We start from the raw sequence: 17,153 nt of genomic DNA on the forward strand, positions 1-17,153 counted from the left end.
CTTTAAGTTACAGCTTAAATAGCATTCTTACATTTCAGGTAAATGCTTTAAGGTTTAGAACAACTTGATAAAATGTACAAGGGCTGTCATAAGAGAGTAGAGACAAATCTCAGGTCCTGTGTTACTATTAGCTAAATAAACCTTCATATTACCGCACCTACATTACCTTTTTTCCTTTCCTTCATTTGTATTTTATTTATTTATTTATCTTTCCAATGCGGTTTACATTAATGGTCTGTATTAGATTCAGGTGTACAGCATAGTGGTTACACAATAATTATCCTTAAAAATGTTCCGCTCGATAGTTCCAGTAGCCACCTGGCACCACACTGAGTTAGTACAATATTTACTGCCTGTATTCCCTATGCTGTACTTACATCCCCATGACTATCCTGTAACTACCAATCTGCACTTCTTAATCTCTTCACCTTTTACACCCAAGCTCCCAAACCCCCTTTCCTCTGGCAGCCACCAGTTTGTTCTGTCTCTGTACCCCACATCGCTCTTGGTTCAGAGTTCTGGAAAATAAATACTAATGCCAGAGTGTAAGTAGACAAGTGATTTCTTTGAGGAAGAGTGTGAACATATCTGCAAAACCCATAAATAACAATATATGACAAAAACAGTGGAATGGGTAAGGCTGCTTGCTGTGGACTCATACCATCTGTGAGACCTTGATCAAATTATTTCACATTTCTAAGCTTCAGTATCTTCATCTGTTAAATGAAGCTAATAATAGTACAAATTCACAAGGGTTTTTATAAGAAAGAAATTAATGAAACTGTTAACTGTAAATTGCTTAGTATATTGTCTGGCATAAAGCAAGTATTTGATTAAGGACATTATTGCTGTTTTTTATGTAATCCTTAATATTTATTGAAAAGTCAGAAACACATTTTAAGAACAATTAGTTGTATAGTATATCACATTTTGAGGTTAAAATTAGAGATGGGAAATTTTGAGTGTCTAATATTATTTAGCATTCAAACTACAAAATACTTAATATCATTTTACAACTAATATATTTTTTGAATACTGCTCAATAACTTAAAACTACTATATATATATATAAATATTGATGCAGTATTGTATTTGTCTTTCTAGGGTTATTTATGTCCAAATGAATTTATTGCTACTCAAGGTCCATTACCAGGAACAGTTGGGGACTTTTGGAGAATGGTTTGGGAAACCAGAGCAAAAACATTAGTAATGCTAACCCAGTGTTTTGAAAAAGGGCGGGTAAGTTTTTTGAAAGTCTTTTCACAAAATGTTATTTTACAATTGTGTTAGTATATGTGTGACAATTTCAGCTAATACTGTGAATCATCAATAACTTGGGTATCTATAAGGCAGTTTTACTATAGTAGCAAAGACTGCTATATATCCGTGTAACAGTAGCTCTCATGACTGGTGGTTTTTCTCTGAATACAGATCAGATGCCATCAGTATTGGCCAGAGGACAACAAACCAGTTACCGTGTTTGGAGACATAGTGATTACAAAGCTAATGGAGGATGTTCAAATAGATTGGACCATCAGGGATCTGAAAATTGAAAGGGTAAAAAAATGGTGGTGGGGGGGGAGACATGACAGTGACTATGAGTGCTCTAAATGTCTAGAGTAAAATTAAGTTCTAGAACTATCCCTTGTAATAATACCTACAGAGTCAACAAAGCTTTCCTATTATTTTCTTAAACAGAAGTTTCGAACTGTTATCCGACTTCAATATCTGTGTCACAGTGTTTGAATTCCAAATCACGTGGTTAAAGTTTATATTAATCAATTAGCATTAAATTCTTAGGTTGGGAAGGGAAGAAAAGGAGAAAACAACTAGATCACTAGGTTTATTTTACTTTTTAAAAAACTATAATATTTTACATAAAACAAAAGTTTCCCAAATCATTCATCTTTATCTACATCTTAATAATTTGATTTTCTATTTAATCCAGAACCACTGCAGAAGTGACAGTGTGGGATCCCACTCTATCAGTTTATATAAGCATCCATGCACACATAAAATAATATAAGGATCTTTATAATTTCTGACATTATCAGACACCCTATAACTGTGTTTTCAATAATTGGTGAATATATTTGTTTAAGTTTGGAGTCAAAATTGTTTCAAAATGTACTATTCCAATGCTATAAAATGCTATGGTACATTTGAATATAAATACTCTATATTATCATCACCTCCAGCTTGTTTATTGTTTCTGTTCATAGTAAAAGGAAATTTTCTTTACGGTAGCAGTCATAAAAGACCTTTCTTACAGGATAAATGAAAACAGCTTGTCTGTTTGGTAAACGGTCATTTTTAAAAGATCACCTTCAAAACCTAGGACATCAGCTGTCTTCCACCTTTATTGTGGTACTTAAATAATTGTATTTAATTACTAATTAAATACATGTTTCTCTAATCTGTCACTTTGTTTAGCATGGCGATTGTATGACTGTTCGACAGTGTAACTTCACTGGTTGGCCTGAGCATGGGGTTCCTGAAAACAGTGCCCCTCTTGTTCACTTTGTGAAGTTGGTTCGAGCAAGCAGAGCACACGACACCACACCTATGATTGTTCACTGCAGGTAAAAAAAGATGTGTTACTACAACCTTAAATGAGACACTATAATTAGTCCTTAAACTCATTGTGGTCTTTTTATTATCATGATACCATTCAATATTTTTCTGGCAGAAGTTAATGTAGATCCATCCCAGATTTTACTTCTCAGATATTTTACTGTCTATAAAAAAAAAAAAAAAAAAAGATGTAGCTGTATAAAAGTTCAGATAGCAGGTATAAAATGTGATGAATGTATCTAAAAGAAATATATATTTGTGCAAATATAGTATCTATTCATAGGAAAAGGAAATTTTCTTTATGGTATTATTTATACCATATATAATTTCTTTATGGAAATTTCTTTACCAGCAAAGGACTTCTCCTGAATTCTTGACTAGATTATGACTTCATTAGCCTTTAAAAAAATTAAAAATTATAGCCTACCCTTCTCGTCGGCAGCCGTCCGTCTCGAGAGACGATGGTGTAGCTTCTTAAGAGTCTATCTGCACCGCTGAGAATGGCTGTGCAGTCCGACTCGGGAGTGACACGGTATCTGTCTCCTCCCGTGTTGAATCGACATCTTGCGATGACGCTGGAGTGTCCTCTCCAGTGGAGCTGAAGCTACAGAGCCTGGGCAGGGTGATATGGAGGGTCTGCTGTTGCCCATGCAGCAGACCCCCCCCTCTCTTCGCAGCTGAAGGGTCCAAGGGAAAGACGGAGTCGATACAGCTTGGCTTCAGGTGCGCCGCAGGAGTTGCCGGTGTTGACTACAACGTCAAACCGCCTTAGGGACTCCGGCTCCGGATTTTCTGTCGGGGTTTACTCCCTTAGCCTTCCCCTGAAGAGGTATGCCGCAAGGCAGCGGAGGTTTTTTGGAGTCAGAGTTTTCCTTCTCTGATGTGCCCTGACTGGAAGATCGAACCAGTGACACTTAGCTCGCAGGCCGACGCTCAATCCACTGAGCCAAACCAGCCAGGGCAAAGCCTACCATTAATGCATGTATATTTGTGTGTGTGTGATTTTGTGAATTTTATGAATAAACACCTGATCTTTTATTATTTCAGTTGGTATTAGTATACTACTGTAATTTAAGCATATCTTGTAAAAGCAGATCTTTAAATTGGAGTTGCAAAAGATAAGTAAAAGGAAACGGAGTGACCAATTCAAGTATAATTTCAGAGTTTTAACAAGTTTTAGCTACTCAAATGTCTTCCTTTGACCTGAGCCTCTGAACATGGTTAGTAGAATATGAGTATAAATTGAGATTTCCCCCTTCATTATTTATACTGGTATTTGTTTAGCATTTAGAGTTTTTCTGGACAGATGATACAATTTATGTTTTCTAACATGATATATCTAAATCAGTTTCCACTGGAGTCTCTTCAACAATTGGAGTTCGGAGATTAGAGAAAAAGTGTGTGATAATATATTGTTCTATTATTCCACTTACATAAGATACCTAGAATAGGTAAATTAATAGAGACAGAAAGAATAGTGGTTACCAGAAACTTGGGGGAGAAGGAGGTGAGAAGTTAGTGTTTAACAGGTACACAGTTTCTGTTGGGGTGGTGATGAAGTTCTGAAAATGGTTGGTGGTGAAGGTTGCACCACAGTGCAGTGTGCTTAATGCCAGTGAGTTATGCACCGCAGGATGGTTAAAATGGTCATGTTTTTGTTGTGTGTCTTTTACCACAGTAAAAACATTTTTGATCAGCAATATATTTTGAACACATTAAGTTAATTATAATAATTCTAATAATAGTTTAGTAATAGTTTTCTAGTAAGTAAGAAAATGATTGTACATTTTCCAAGAATATTTTAGATTCTTTAAAGTATAAGAAATGCTGACTAATGATAAAATATCTGAACAATGTTTGTATTTAAAAAGCATATAGAACAAAAAGCAAAAGCTTCATTCTTACCATTCCAATTCCATTTTTCCTTCCATATACATAAAATTTTTAACACAGTACTGTACAGTATAAATGACATAACAGTTTGCCTCTAAATTTAGATTGACTTTAAACTGGCATCATTAATGATTAAAACCTTTAATGAATAGTAGTTGCCTTCAGCTTCTCTGTATCTTCCATACACACTTCCACTGGCATGAAAACCCTTTGAAAAATGAAAGCAGCTTCTCTCTTGAAGCTTCAAAAACAGCTGAGTCTCCTTTGTTGTGATTTAAATAGATAAAAGAGAAAAGAAAGAAGTATGCTTTATTAATAATTCTTTAAATATAATTTTAAACCTACTAACTTTTTATCTCCAACTCTGACTTCTCACCTCAACTTATTTAGACCTATATATTTAACTTTCAATTCAACATGGCAACCTGAATGACCACAAAATTCTGAAAATTAAATGTGTCCAAAATTGAACATTTGATTCAATTTCCAAACTCACTCCTCCTCATCCCCATTTTTGTAAACAGCAAGTCCACTCTGGTTGGTCCAAATGCTCTGGACTCATCCCTGACTCTTCTCCTTCTGTCACATTCAACATCTGACCCACCAGCTTGGACGCTGGCCCTCTGTCATCTCTCCACTCCACTCTCCTTGCCCTAATCTCCTTTGCTCCTCTGAACATGTAGAACATTCTCCCACTCAGATTTGTTCTTCCACTCCCTCCAGCTGCCATGATCCTCTCCCAGATACCCCAACAATGCGCTCCCTAACCTTATTCAAGTTTCTTTGCAAATGTTACATTATTTGAGGAGCTTTCTCTGATGACCAATCCTACCCTATCAGTCTCACTCTCCTTAACCTGATTTATCTTTCATCATAGCACTTTATTTACTTATTACTGCTGGGAACATACGATGCATCCTTGTTTGTGTAACACTACAATCCATCTTCTTGAGTACAATCTTTATATGTGCAAGGACTTTGTATTGTTCCTTGCAACACTCAGATGCCTAGAACAGTGTCTGGCACATAAAATATATTTATGATTACTCTGTTCAGGTATATGTGTACATGTGTTACCATAATCAGATCTATGTTGTAATGCTCACTGCTTCTTAGGTCAAATCATAGGAAATGGACTTCTCAAACGTTTTCTCACCTACAAAAATGGCAGTTTCATATTGCTTAAAGTAACATTTATAAGATGAGCTGAACTTTAAAAATGTCTTTTTAATTTTTAATATTTATTTCCTATATTAACCATTTAACTACCCATTGTCTTTCTCGTGGGAGTTCCTGAATAAATCTTCTCAGGTTTATCACTTAACAGTTTCTATGGAGTATATACCTGTCCTTGGGTTTTAAACTAATTATTTTTAAGGAAATGGCTTCTTAATTTTATTATTTGTAGAAATAAAAAAATTTTATATAAAAAAAGTAAAAACGCATGAGAAAATTTTTCAGTATTATGCAGAGGAAATGCTATATGGGCTAAATGCTTGCATTTTTAATGTTTAACATTTCTGTTGGGAACCCAAAATATGTTCAATATGAAGTTTCTGGTTTTAAGAATTTTCAAAAATTAAAAATCTTTTCCATACTTCTCCAACTACAACCCCTAAAATATTATGAAAGGAAGAGGGTTACCTCTTCTTAAAAAAACCCAAATATTTGATAATGGATAATAATCATTTTGCCCTGTTTAAACACCCTTGGCAACAATATAAATACAGAGAAAATATAAATACAGAGAAACTCCCCCCAAAATCTACCTCCAAATAAAGAAGTAACTTTAGAATGTATTGCTATCATAGCTCATTTTATTCATCACCATCAACATGAACCACCCTTTGCTGAATAATTTTCATGTAATTTCACTCTTTCCGCAGTGCTGGAGTTGGAAGAACTGGAGTTTTTATTGCTCTGGACCACTTAACACAACATATAAATGACCATGACTTTGTGGATATATATGGACTGGTAGCTGAACTGAGAAGTGAAAGGATGTGCATGGTGCAGAACCTGGTAAGCGCTAACACTGCGTACAGTGTCAGCTCTAGAATGTCTACGTGGGAGGATCTTAGTGGCAGCAGTCTGGTAGGATGTGGACTTGAAACCATCTCTGCATAGCAGACACTCTCTTCTCCTACATTAGAAACCTCCTTTTGGGGGTGTTTGAGGTGTCTTTGGGAGGGCAGCTGATAGAGATTATAGAACTAAAGCCCAAGTGCCACAGTCATCCTTCAACAGTGTTACTTGACTGCTCATCATGACTTGTTTATTCTTATAAGTGTATAGAAAATAATCCATAAAATTGACTTGTTTTTGGCATTTAGCAAGTTTGGGAAGCTTAGAAATGAATCAAACCAACCTCTTTTGTAAACATGCTTAAAGTTATAGTATGAAAAAAGTTTAAAATATTGTTTGGGTGTTCTTTGTATTTCACCTGTTCATATGTATCCCTATTGCATATTAGTACCAATAATAATTATTATAGTATATATAAACTAACCAGGAGATTCTGGTTTGGCTGTTTTGGTTTCGAACTAATATTACTACAATATATAGACCCTCTATGGAGTGTCTAGTGGGTTCCAAATGCTATCCTAGATTCTTTACATGCATTATCTCACTTAACCCATTATTTATAAAGTAGGTCCAATAAAATTAATCAACAGACTGGGCTTTATTGGATCTGCTTTACAAATATGGAAGCAGATATTCCAAGTAGTTAAGTAATATTCCAAGGTTCCGTCGTCGGCAGCCATCTGTCTCGAGAGACGATGGTGTAGCTTCTTAAGAGTCTATCTGCACCGCCGAGAATGGTTGTGTAGTCCAACTCGGGAGTGACACGGTATCTGTCTCCTCCCGTGTTGAATCGACATCTTGCGATGACGCTGGAGTGTCCTCTCCAATGAAGCTGAAGCTACAGAGCCTGGGCAGGGTAATATGGAGGGTCTGCTGTGGCCCATGCAGCAGACCCCCCCTCTCTTCACAGCTGAAGGGTCCAAGGGAAAGACGGAGTCAATACAGCTTGGTTTCAGGTGCGCCGCAGGAGTTGCCGGTGTTGACTACAACGTCAAACCGCCTTAGGGACTCCGGCTCCGGATTTTCTGTCGGGGTTTACTCCCTTAGCCTTTCCCCTGAAGAGGTATGCCGCAAGGCAGTGGAGGTTTTTTGGAGTCAGAGTTTTCCTTCTCTGATGTGCCCTGACTGGAAGATCGAACCAGCGACACTTAGCTCGCAGGCCGACGCTCAATCCACTGAGCCAAACCAGCCAAGGTTACACTATTTATAACTGTCAGAGCTGAATGCCAACCCATCTAACTGTAATACGTAAGATGTTCCTGTCCATATCTTTAGATTGGAATTTTTATGCTATATAAGCAGAGATTTTCTCATAGTAAATATACAGATCTGTTGTGACAATATTTTTTCCGAGGTACATCCCAGAAAACATAGATGGAACCACAGTTGTTAAAAGAGTGAGAAAACAGGTCCTTTGCTAAAATCAGTTTTAGAATGAAGTTAAACTAGTTTTATTAGAATCACATAGAGCCTCTATACTAAGGCACACAGAAAATTACAAATGCAGAATCCAACCTTTTTGGATTACACATCCCTTTCAGGAAAAAAAATATTTGAGCATTCAACTCCAACATATATGCATTGATTTTTTAAATGTAGATTGTACAATAATGTAAATTCTTAAACATATACAAATTAAGAAATAAAAAAAACCCATAAGATAGATAATGTTTTGAAAACCTTGCTAACTGTAATGGCTTTTTGTTATCATTAGGTATTTTTAAAAGATAAAACATATACTTAGCAAGGCTAATTCTGTTTTGAAAGCAGTTTTAAATACATATTTTAAGTTATTTCTAATTTTTTAAAGTAATCTAGTTTATTACAAGATTATTCTAGGAGTACAAGGAATGTCACCCTTTGTCATTCACCTGGGCTTGCCTGATAAATATTATCCACAATTTCTTTGTGGGAATCCTTTTAAGCCACATCAATTCTCTGATAAGTAAAACTAGATATTGTAATCCATATGCATTCCTTTATATGACAAAAGGGAACAAATGAGCGAAGGGTTACTCTTCTCTCAGGATCCTTCAGAAATGAGATATGACTTGTCACCAGGGTTGGCTTCACAGGCATGCCAGCCTGTACAGACTCACATTCTCAAAATGACCTTGCACCTGGTTCCATGTTTGCTGCCACTGTCTTGAAAATATTTGATAATCTTTGAGGAAGAAAACATACATTTTCATTGTGAAGTGGGCCCTGCAAATTATGTGGCTGATTTTTATCCAGGGGTCTCATAAGGGCTCCAATATCAATCCAACTATTAACCATTATTAAAATTCAATTTTTTCTTTATAGTTAACAATAAGGATAAATAAGGAGCTGATTTTCCTCTCATGTGCTATAATATAAACATGTGGCTGGTGATCAATGCTCTTGACACTGATCAAAATTGGTTGGATCTCTTGAATAACATCAAGTGTGGGATTGATTGGGATATGGTATCCCCCTCTAGAGGCTAGAGTTAATCTTCAGATAATAAAAAGTTGAAAAAAAATTTTGCCATACTCTAAAACTTTGTAGAACTGAACTTTGTAGAGAGTGCATTCAGCAATGCCTATTAAACATTTCACACAATTTAGTACTCCATATATGCTATAATCTTTATACATTATGTTTGTTTAACGAGCTAGAGCAAAATGCTGCAGTTGGGTAAGGGAGTAGAACGAGCATGAATTCTGGAGTTGGAGAACTAGGTTCAGAATCCAGTCCACTCACTGCTAGCTTTGTGACTTTGTATAAATAACTTCTCTGAGCTAATTTTTTGTAAAATAGCCATGTTATGCTTTTCACAAGTTTTCCATCAGTATTAAATAAGAGACAGTATCTAAAACACCAAACATGCAGTGTCCAGCATGCAGTAAGTGTCTGATGAGACTGCTGGGTCCCTGCTTACTGACAAACTGGTACTCTGAAATTCTTTTCCACCCAACTTTATTCCTGGGAGTTTACTCTTTACTCTCCTTTCTGTGATTAAAAAAGAAAGAAAAAGAAAGGAGAGAAGAGAAAAGAAAAGAGAAAAAAGAAAAGAAAACAGGAAAATGAGAAAAGACTTCTGGTTAAGATGGCAGCCTAGGTAAACACAGCTCACCTCCTCACACAACCACATTGAAGTTACAACTAAAATACAGAACAACCATCACTCAGAACAATCAGAAATCAGGTCGAATGGAAGTCTGACAAGTATGGAATTAAAGAAACCATATCCATCCAGACTGGTAGGAGGGGCAGAGATGTGGAACAGGCTGGTCCCACACCCACGTGCGGTGGATAAAAATTCAGGAAGGGTATCTCAGGAGCAAGGAGTCCCAGCCCCATGCCAGGCCCCCCAGCCCAGGGTTCCAGTGCCAGAAAGATAAATCCCCATAACTTCTGGATGCAAAAACCAGCAGGAATTGAGTTGGAGTCCAAAGCAGTTCCTCTTAAAGAATCCCCACACACACTTACACAAGCTCACTCCCTCTGAGCCCCAACACCAGGGTAGCAGCTTGAAAGGCACCAATAGCATACAAGGTGAAGTGTCTGGCATCAAGGTAGGAGCTGGGGGACAGCTTTCTACCACAAAGAAAGGCAGGCAGAAGCCATTGTCCCTTTTCTGAGCCCTCCTTACATAGAACCAAGGAGCAAGCAGGCAGCTGCCATATTTGAGACTTCATCAACCTGGCTAACACTATTTGCCCTGCTCTGGAGATCCCCTGAGACTCTACCCCACCCAATTTAAGGACCCACCCAAACTTTTAGCTGTGACTTTTCCATTTAAATGACTGGTCTTGGCTCATGCTTTACAACTTTCTATATCCTATCATATAAGCAACAGCCAGCCACAGTGAGTCCCCAGCCCCTATACCTCTTACTAAGTGGCCCCAGGCCTGGTTCTAACAGCATCCAGCCTGGATTCGAAGCCCAGCACAAGTAGCAGCCATCTCAGATTGCTTTATAACTCAGGCTGGGTGGCCGCAGGCAAACAAGTGGGGGCTGATCTTGGCCTGCACCACCCAGGAAACCCCAGAGCCTGCACACCCAGTGGACAGCTACAGGCTATGTTGAAGCACCACCATCCTGCCCCTGCACTGATGATCCTGCAGGAGAGAGCTTTCTCTTTCACTGTCTACCAAAAATAATTCCTAGAAGTTCTACGAGATTTGAAAGGACTTTTTGAAAGAATGCCCTGCAGTGATATAATATCCTGAGATACTATTGGTGCTTCAAATAAGGATTAATCTGGATGAGACTCTTTCTTGCTCTGGTTCTCTTGGAAGTTTACTGATGTAAACAAAGTGAAAGAAAAAATAACTAATATATTTTGGGTGCCTAGATTTTTGGCAGGCACTTTACATATAGTAAGTCTTTTAAATCTTACTCCATAGGTTTCATGATCCCCAATGAGAAAACTGAGCATGAGAAAGTTTAATTCTTAAGGTACAACGTATCCAGTGAAGAAACTGAAAGTACACTCTGCACTGTCTGTTTGGCAATAACACACCATGCAGAGGGATCTTGGAAAATGTAGTACTGTCCCATGGAGCTCAGCCCGCCCTGCTGGGAGAGTTTCCACCCATCATTTTTTCCAGTGGAGAAGATGAGATGGACACAGTCAGAAGCTTCACATATCAAATATGATTTCAAAATCAAATGCCATAAAAAAAAAGAACTCATAAATCTAATTAATTATTGTTTTTAAAGAAATTATAGTGTGCCAATATATTTCTAACAATAATGATATTTATTGTTTGATATGTGTTTGAAAATTCTCTTTTGGAATTACTTTGAGAAGTAATTTACTAGCAATTTCAATAGAATTTTCATTACTTTAAAACAACACTTCATTCCTTGCCAAGATTGAATTATGTAACTTGATCATCCACCTCACCTAGAAAACTTGATCCCTAATGACTTCTGGATGGATGTTCCCCAAATGAAAGCTTTCCTTAAATGGCAAAGATTGGCTTGCTGTGAGAATTAAATGAGACTAAGTCAACAATCATTTATTATGCAACTATGACATGCCAGGCATTATTACAGGCAATGGGAATTCAGCAGTGAATCTGAAAGTTATGCCCTAAGAGAACTAACTCTGGCGATGAGATGTTTCTGGAAACATTTTGTAATCCACAAAGAAATAGATATTTTTGATAATGACCAATAATTTCTGAAGACAGTTTCAGTAAGAAGTTTCATAAAGGTTTTGTGCTATAGTAGCAATAAATATAAATATAACCTCTTAAGATGGTCACTTAGAGGACATTCTGCTTAATTGTCTATTTGTACATTTATATATCTTACACACTCAGTTATATTCCTTTAATATCAGATATGTTTCTTATGTAAAAGTGAGGGTGATTTTCTATGACTCTAGCCTTAACTACCTTTGGGAAAGCCTGAACTCAGAAAGGCTAACAGGTTATTGAATTACATTGAATAAACTTAAAGAACTCAGATGGTACTAAATTTAGTCCAAACATTAAGATGAACTGTTAGGAGTTTTTATCCAGCACCTGATTATTTGGATATTTGAATGGCCAACTGCCTTTTATTTTCAAATAGAGACCTCTTTTTGTTATATACTTGACAATAAGTAGGCCAAATGTTAGGTGAAACATATTTTAAATATGCTGATGGTGTGTGGACATGCTCACTCACAGATTTTGAAGGTAAATTTAGCATCTGCATTCTAACAGCCATTCTAACAAGAAAACTATAAGAAAAATTACTGTTAGATGTAACTGAATAAACAAATTTAAATAATCTAATTTGCCACTTTTTATAATCACAGCAAGAAAGAACATATTAACACTGTGTTCAATGACAAGAATTTTTAAAGAAACTTTAAAGCCTGTAACTTGAAGCTATAAGAAGCTACAGGAATTTGGAAAACCTTATGTTTCAGATGGTAGAAAATCATTTACGTGGTGAATTATGTGCCTCTGACTTAGCTATTTGACATTTGTTGAATTCAACATTAGTTTCCACTGTAACAGTATAGTTCACTTTATAAGAAATATCTCCACCACATCTATTTATTTAACCACTCTTTTTCTGTGTCTAGGCACAGTATATCTTTTTACACCAGTGCATTCTGGATCTCTTATCAAGTAAAGGAAGTAATCAGCCCATCTGTTTTGTTAACTATTCAGCACTTCAGAAGATGGACTCTTTGGATGCCATGGAAGGTAAACAGAGGCAGGATGTACCACATTTACTAGTCTACCATATATAGTAGGAGTATTAGTTTAATAATAGCCATATGTTGAAAATGTTTTAGAAACTTGGTTGGTGCCCTTATCAATTTTTTCATTTCTAATCCAAGTCAGGATAATAAATTTTCTATGTGCATTATATTTTTGCCACAAAATATTTAAATCTTTTGAATTGTTAACTTCAATTCTCTCTTGTGACATGTTACTTTATGTTATAGGTGATGTTGAGCTTGAATGGGAAGAAACCACCATGTAAATATTCACACCAAAGATTACAACTGGAAGATACTTTCAAATCCCAGGGGCCAAAATTACCCCCTCATTCTTCTGAATTGAAATGTTTAATCTTAAAGAAATCTATATGTTTCCCTTACTGTGCCTTACTAAATACATTGACATTTTATGAATAGTTCTAATAAATAGCTAATTCAGGATCTTTTTCTTTTTTTTGTACAGAATATTATGCATTTAAAATGTTTAAGAAAAGATATCCCAGAGGTTTTTGAAGTCTTCCATATTTTTGAAATCAGCCAAATATAAAATTATTATTATTATAGCATTAATGTTTCCATGTGAATTTTCCCTATGCATTGGATTTAATCTTGAACAAAAGTTGTAAATGTTGATTCAGTAGTGTTATTTTGGCCTCCAGGGTGTTGACGTTTCTTGTGGATAACTTCCAGGACTGTCATAATGATCTGTACTTCCATGTACACCCCTGTGTTTTGAATCCTCTGTTTTATGAGTGCTGAGATATCATCTCATGATCTCGAACAGCTGAACAGTAACCCCTGACACTGTAGGGATTATTTAGCTTTTATACGACACACAGTAGCTCTTCGGGGACACTTAAGGCTATTTAAATTGCATCGTGATCTTTAGTTTGAAAAAACAAAAGAGAAAAATTAAACAGTGGAAGTGCTTATATGAAGCTGTAGAGGATTTTTCTAACCTGTCTACATTTGTACATTTTCAGACACACACAGTACCACTATATTGTATATTAAATATTTAGTTAAATGTATCAGAGTATTTGTCCATTAGATACATATTCAACTTCATATTAACAGTTTTGAAGTTTTTCTTCTGCAGAAATGTATAAAAAACAATAATAAAAATGTGTAATGTGTTTCAAACTTGTAAATTAATGATGTGCTTCTGTGGTGCCAACAGAGATTTCTGAATAGATTACAAAAGTGATTTTTATTTCCCAACTTTGCTCACTGAGGGATGTAGTTGGTGGAATGGGAAACAAAGAAATCAACCAGGGTACAACAGATTAGGGTGTTTTTTTAAAAGAAAATATTTCATCCTCCTTTTTGTTAGGTAGTGACAATGTACTTAAGTAAGTTTTGAACTATCAGTATATGGTATTATTTTGTCATAGAATTCAAGTGAGTCATAAAACAAAATAATATTTATCTATTTCTTCCAAGATAGGAATTATATCTTATTTATATTTCTACTGGAATATAAATATAGGTAATGAGATGGCCAATAAAACTAACTTTAAGTAATTGAGTTACTTTGCAGAATGATTTCAGAGATCCTTATAAATATAAATTTTATTTTCTATCACATTAAGATATAATTATTAATTATTATAATATGATAAAGTATATTTTATAAGCACAAAATAATATGATATAAATAATTAAGATATAATCATTTCCCATTGTATACATAGAGTAATTTTATTTTATTTTTTAAAGATTTTATTTATTTATTATTCATATTCTTTAGACAGATGGGGAGGGAGGGAGAAAGAGAGGTAGAAAAACATCAATGTGAGAACAAAACATCCATTGGTTCTCTCTCTTATGAGCCTGGGACCAAACCTGCAACCCAGGCATGTGACCTGACCTGGAATCGAACAAGTGACCTTTTGCTTTGTAGGACAATGCCCAACCAACAGAGGCACACTGGTCAGGGCTACAGAGTAACTTTAAAATTACTTTTATTACCCAAGAAATTAAATCCTTTAGTTTTGTAAGCAGTTTTCTTCCTGATTTTTCAGGGCAAGGAAGTATAAATAAATCTATTGTTTCAACCAACAAGTTTATTCTATAGAAAGTTACAGAAAATGAGATATGATGAGAACTCTAAAAGATTCAGGTTGGAATTAGAAGTTCTTCAGATAGCTTCCTGTGTCATTGAAAATTTGTGGCACACCAGTGCTTATGAGTGTGGGGTTTCTTTTTTTTTTATTCGTGGAAGATGGGTAACAGCCTGTGTAAAATATTAATGATGTTACTTTTTAATGTATTAAATGATAAGAAAATAATTCAATCTGTAGGCCAGTAAGCTTTCTTTAATATCTGTATAAAACAGATGTGTACATCACAGAGTGTCAGCTTTGACCCATGTATATATGCATGTGTGGCCTTCTCTAAAACAGTGCTTATCAAACTAATATGTATTAAAAATCACCTGAAGTTTGTATTAAAATGAAGATTCTGCTTCAGTAGGTCTAGGGTGAAATCTGAGATTCTTCATTTCTAGTAAGTAGTAGAGTTATTATATTGTTGCCTATCTCAGACAATACATTGAATAGCATGTTTCTGAAAGACATTAGGATCAGAGTAATTTCATGTCCACCTGAAATTATTTGAAACATGTTAAAAAACATTTGACTTCATTATCAACAAAAAATTATAGCTAAGCACTTGTTAAATGTATATAGCTCACTAGCTATATTGCAAAACTGTAACCGAAATTGAACTGATAGTCACATATTAACAGCTAAACTTTCTCTTAATTATGTTGTGAAAGGGCTAGTTTATAGTCAAGTTCCATAGGGGACTACTAAGTTCAAATTAAAATAATGAGGAACATCTGTGACATTTTTAGATCCGATTTGTCAAAATATATTGAAGCACATGTACAGTAAATGAGCAACATGTGTTTCATCTAAACCAAATGAAACTAGAGCCTGTCTGAATGGTTTGCCAAAGATAGAGCAGCTGTGGGTATCACCTCTACTTGCATCCTGCTTAGAATGCACAAGGTTTTTCTTTCGGTTTATAGGTAAAATGTATATAAGTCTTGAAAAAAAAAACGAATTAAACCTTTCTCTTGTCATAAGGAGATGGTAATTCACTCTCTGAGTCTGGTACCAAACACTGATTTTTTTAAATGGGATTTAAGTTCAGCAAAATATCGTATAAATTCATGACATTATTATGATAAGTCCTTTCTCATGGCCTCACTTTTAGAAAACTTATGGTGAAATATTTGATGAAGCCTGGATTACACAATTATCTGAAGTTCTCAACCAAATGATATTAAAGGTAAAAATATGAAAAAAAAAGTTTATAAAGCATAATCTTGGCAAAATAGCTTGCCTTCTTAGAATAAATAATATTTCATGGTAAATGACTTCATTAATATGCAAAGAGTTTCCATGCTGAATCAGGACTCCTATGCCCACCAGCTCATGAAGATGTTTCTGAGCAACATATTATCTCACACAAATTAAAGTATTTCTAAAAAGTATAATGAATTCTTCAAATTTAATCTTTTAGCCAGGTTAATCATTGTGTAATATTTATTAGTAAGAATATGTATCCAATTTTAGCATTATATTATGGTTTGTGATATTTAGTGCCAAATCTGTATGACTTTCACATGTAGAGGTTAATGAGAAAATTATGGCAGTTATATTGACTTCTGCTAAATAAGACCATTGATATTTTTATTAATGATTAAGAGTATTCTCAAGGAATTTTTGGACTAAAACGAATAGACAGACATGCACACAAATAATATAAAATGTGATTTGGAAAACAAGTCAAGAACATTTTTGTTTCAGGTATTTTGACAGGACATTCTGAATCAGTGTCTGCAATATAGTCATTTGAGAATAAAGCTGTAACTTCATAGAAGGTAACAAAATGCATTATTCCTTCCTGTAACAAGATTATGATTCTAGAGTCACAAACTGATATTACTTTGATTTTCACTCAAAATATTGTTGGATTGATAAGTAATTACAGTAAACTATAAACTTTTTATAATACTTTTACATTCATCATCTTAATTAAAGTTTACAAAATTCTTTAAGTTCTGTATGGTCCCATATTACAGATAAATATAATAAAAGCTTAATAGCTATTCCCAAAATTATGTTTAGTAAGGGTGGGAGCTGGATATCACAATCAAGTTACTGAAAGTCAATGATAAAAATAACATTTTTAATACCGCAAAGAAAATAGAGATCTGTTCAGGGATACAAAGATAAGAAAATATTCTGGCTTCTGTTCAGAGGCAATGCAAGCCAAAAGAAAATGGAATGACAGATTCAAAGTGCTGAAAGTACCTTCTAAACTTGATTAAGGACAGCTACAAAACAGAGTTAATATCATACTTAATGGTGAAATAGTAAAGGCCTTTACCCTA

At 35.1% G+C, this 17,153-nt stretch overlaps 1 protein-coding gene and 1 long non-coding RNA gene across 4 annotated transcripts in view; one reads left to right on the top strand and one right to left on the bottom strand.

The window, feature by feature from the left end:
• PTPRQ (protein tyrosine phosphatase receptor type Q) overlaps window positions 1-13,066 on the top strand; it is a 198,413-nt gene extending 185,347 nt beyond the window's left edge. For both annotated transcript variants that reach the window (XM_090273667.1, XM_090273668.1), the window contains 6 exons: window positions 1,105-1,239; window positions 1,432-1,557; window positions 2,434-2,582; window positions 6,354-6,489; window positions 12,605-12,728; window positions 12,974-13,066. In XM_090273667.1, the coding sequence (XP_090129793.1) occupies window positions 1,105-1,239; window positions 1,432-1,557; window positions 2,434-2,582; window positions 6,354-6,489; window positions 12,605-12,728; window positions 12,974-13,011 (708 nt within the window). In that variant the 3' untranslated portion in view covers window positions 13,012-13,066. The remainder of the gene's footprint in view (window positions 1-1,104; window positions 1,240-1,431; window positions 1,558-2,433; window positions 2,583-6,353; window positions 6,490-12,604; window positions 12,729-12,973) is intronic.
• LOC150012263 (uncharacterized) overlaps window positions 1,914-17,153 on the bottom strand; it is a 35,204-nt gene continuing 19,964 nt past the window's right edge. Inside the window, exons 3-4 of one of the 2 annotated variants that reach the window (XR_016510513.1) lie at window positions 4,607-4,729; window positions 1,914-2,738 (exon numbers count right to left, since the gene is read on the bottom strand). This is a non-coding gene — a long non-coding RNA (uncharacterized LOC150012263). Of the gene's footprint in view, window positions 2,739-3,546; window positions 4,730-17,153 lie in introns of those variants that run through there. The other variant, XR_016510512.1, reaches the window with a different exon arrangement.

Source organism: Furipterus horrens, unplaced genomic scaffold (assembly GCF_987537825.1).
Source record: "Furipterus horrens unplaced genomic scaffold, mFurHor1.1.pri manual_scaffold_4, whole genome shotgun sequence".
NCBI lineage: Eukaryota > Metazoa > Chordata > Mammalia > Chiroptera > Furipteridae > Furipterus > Furipterus horrens.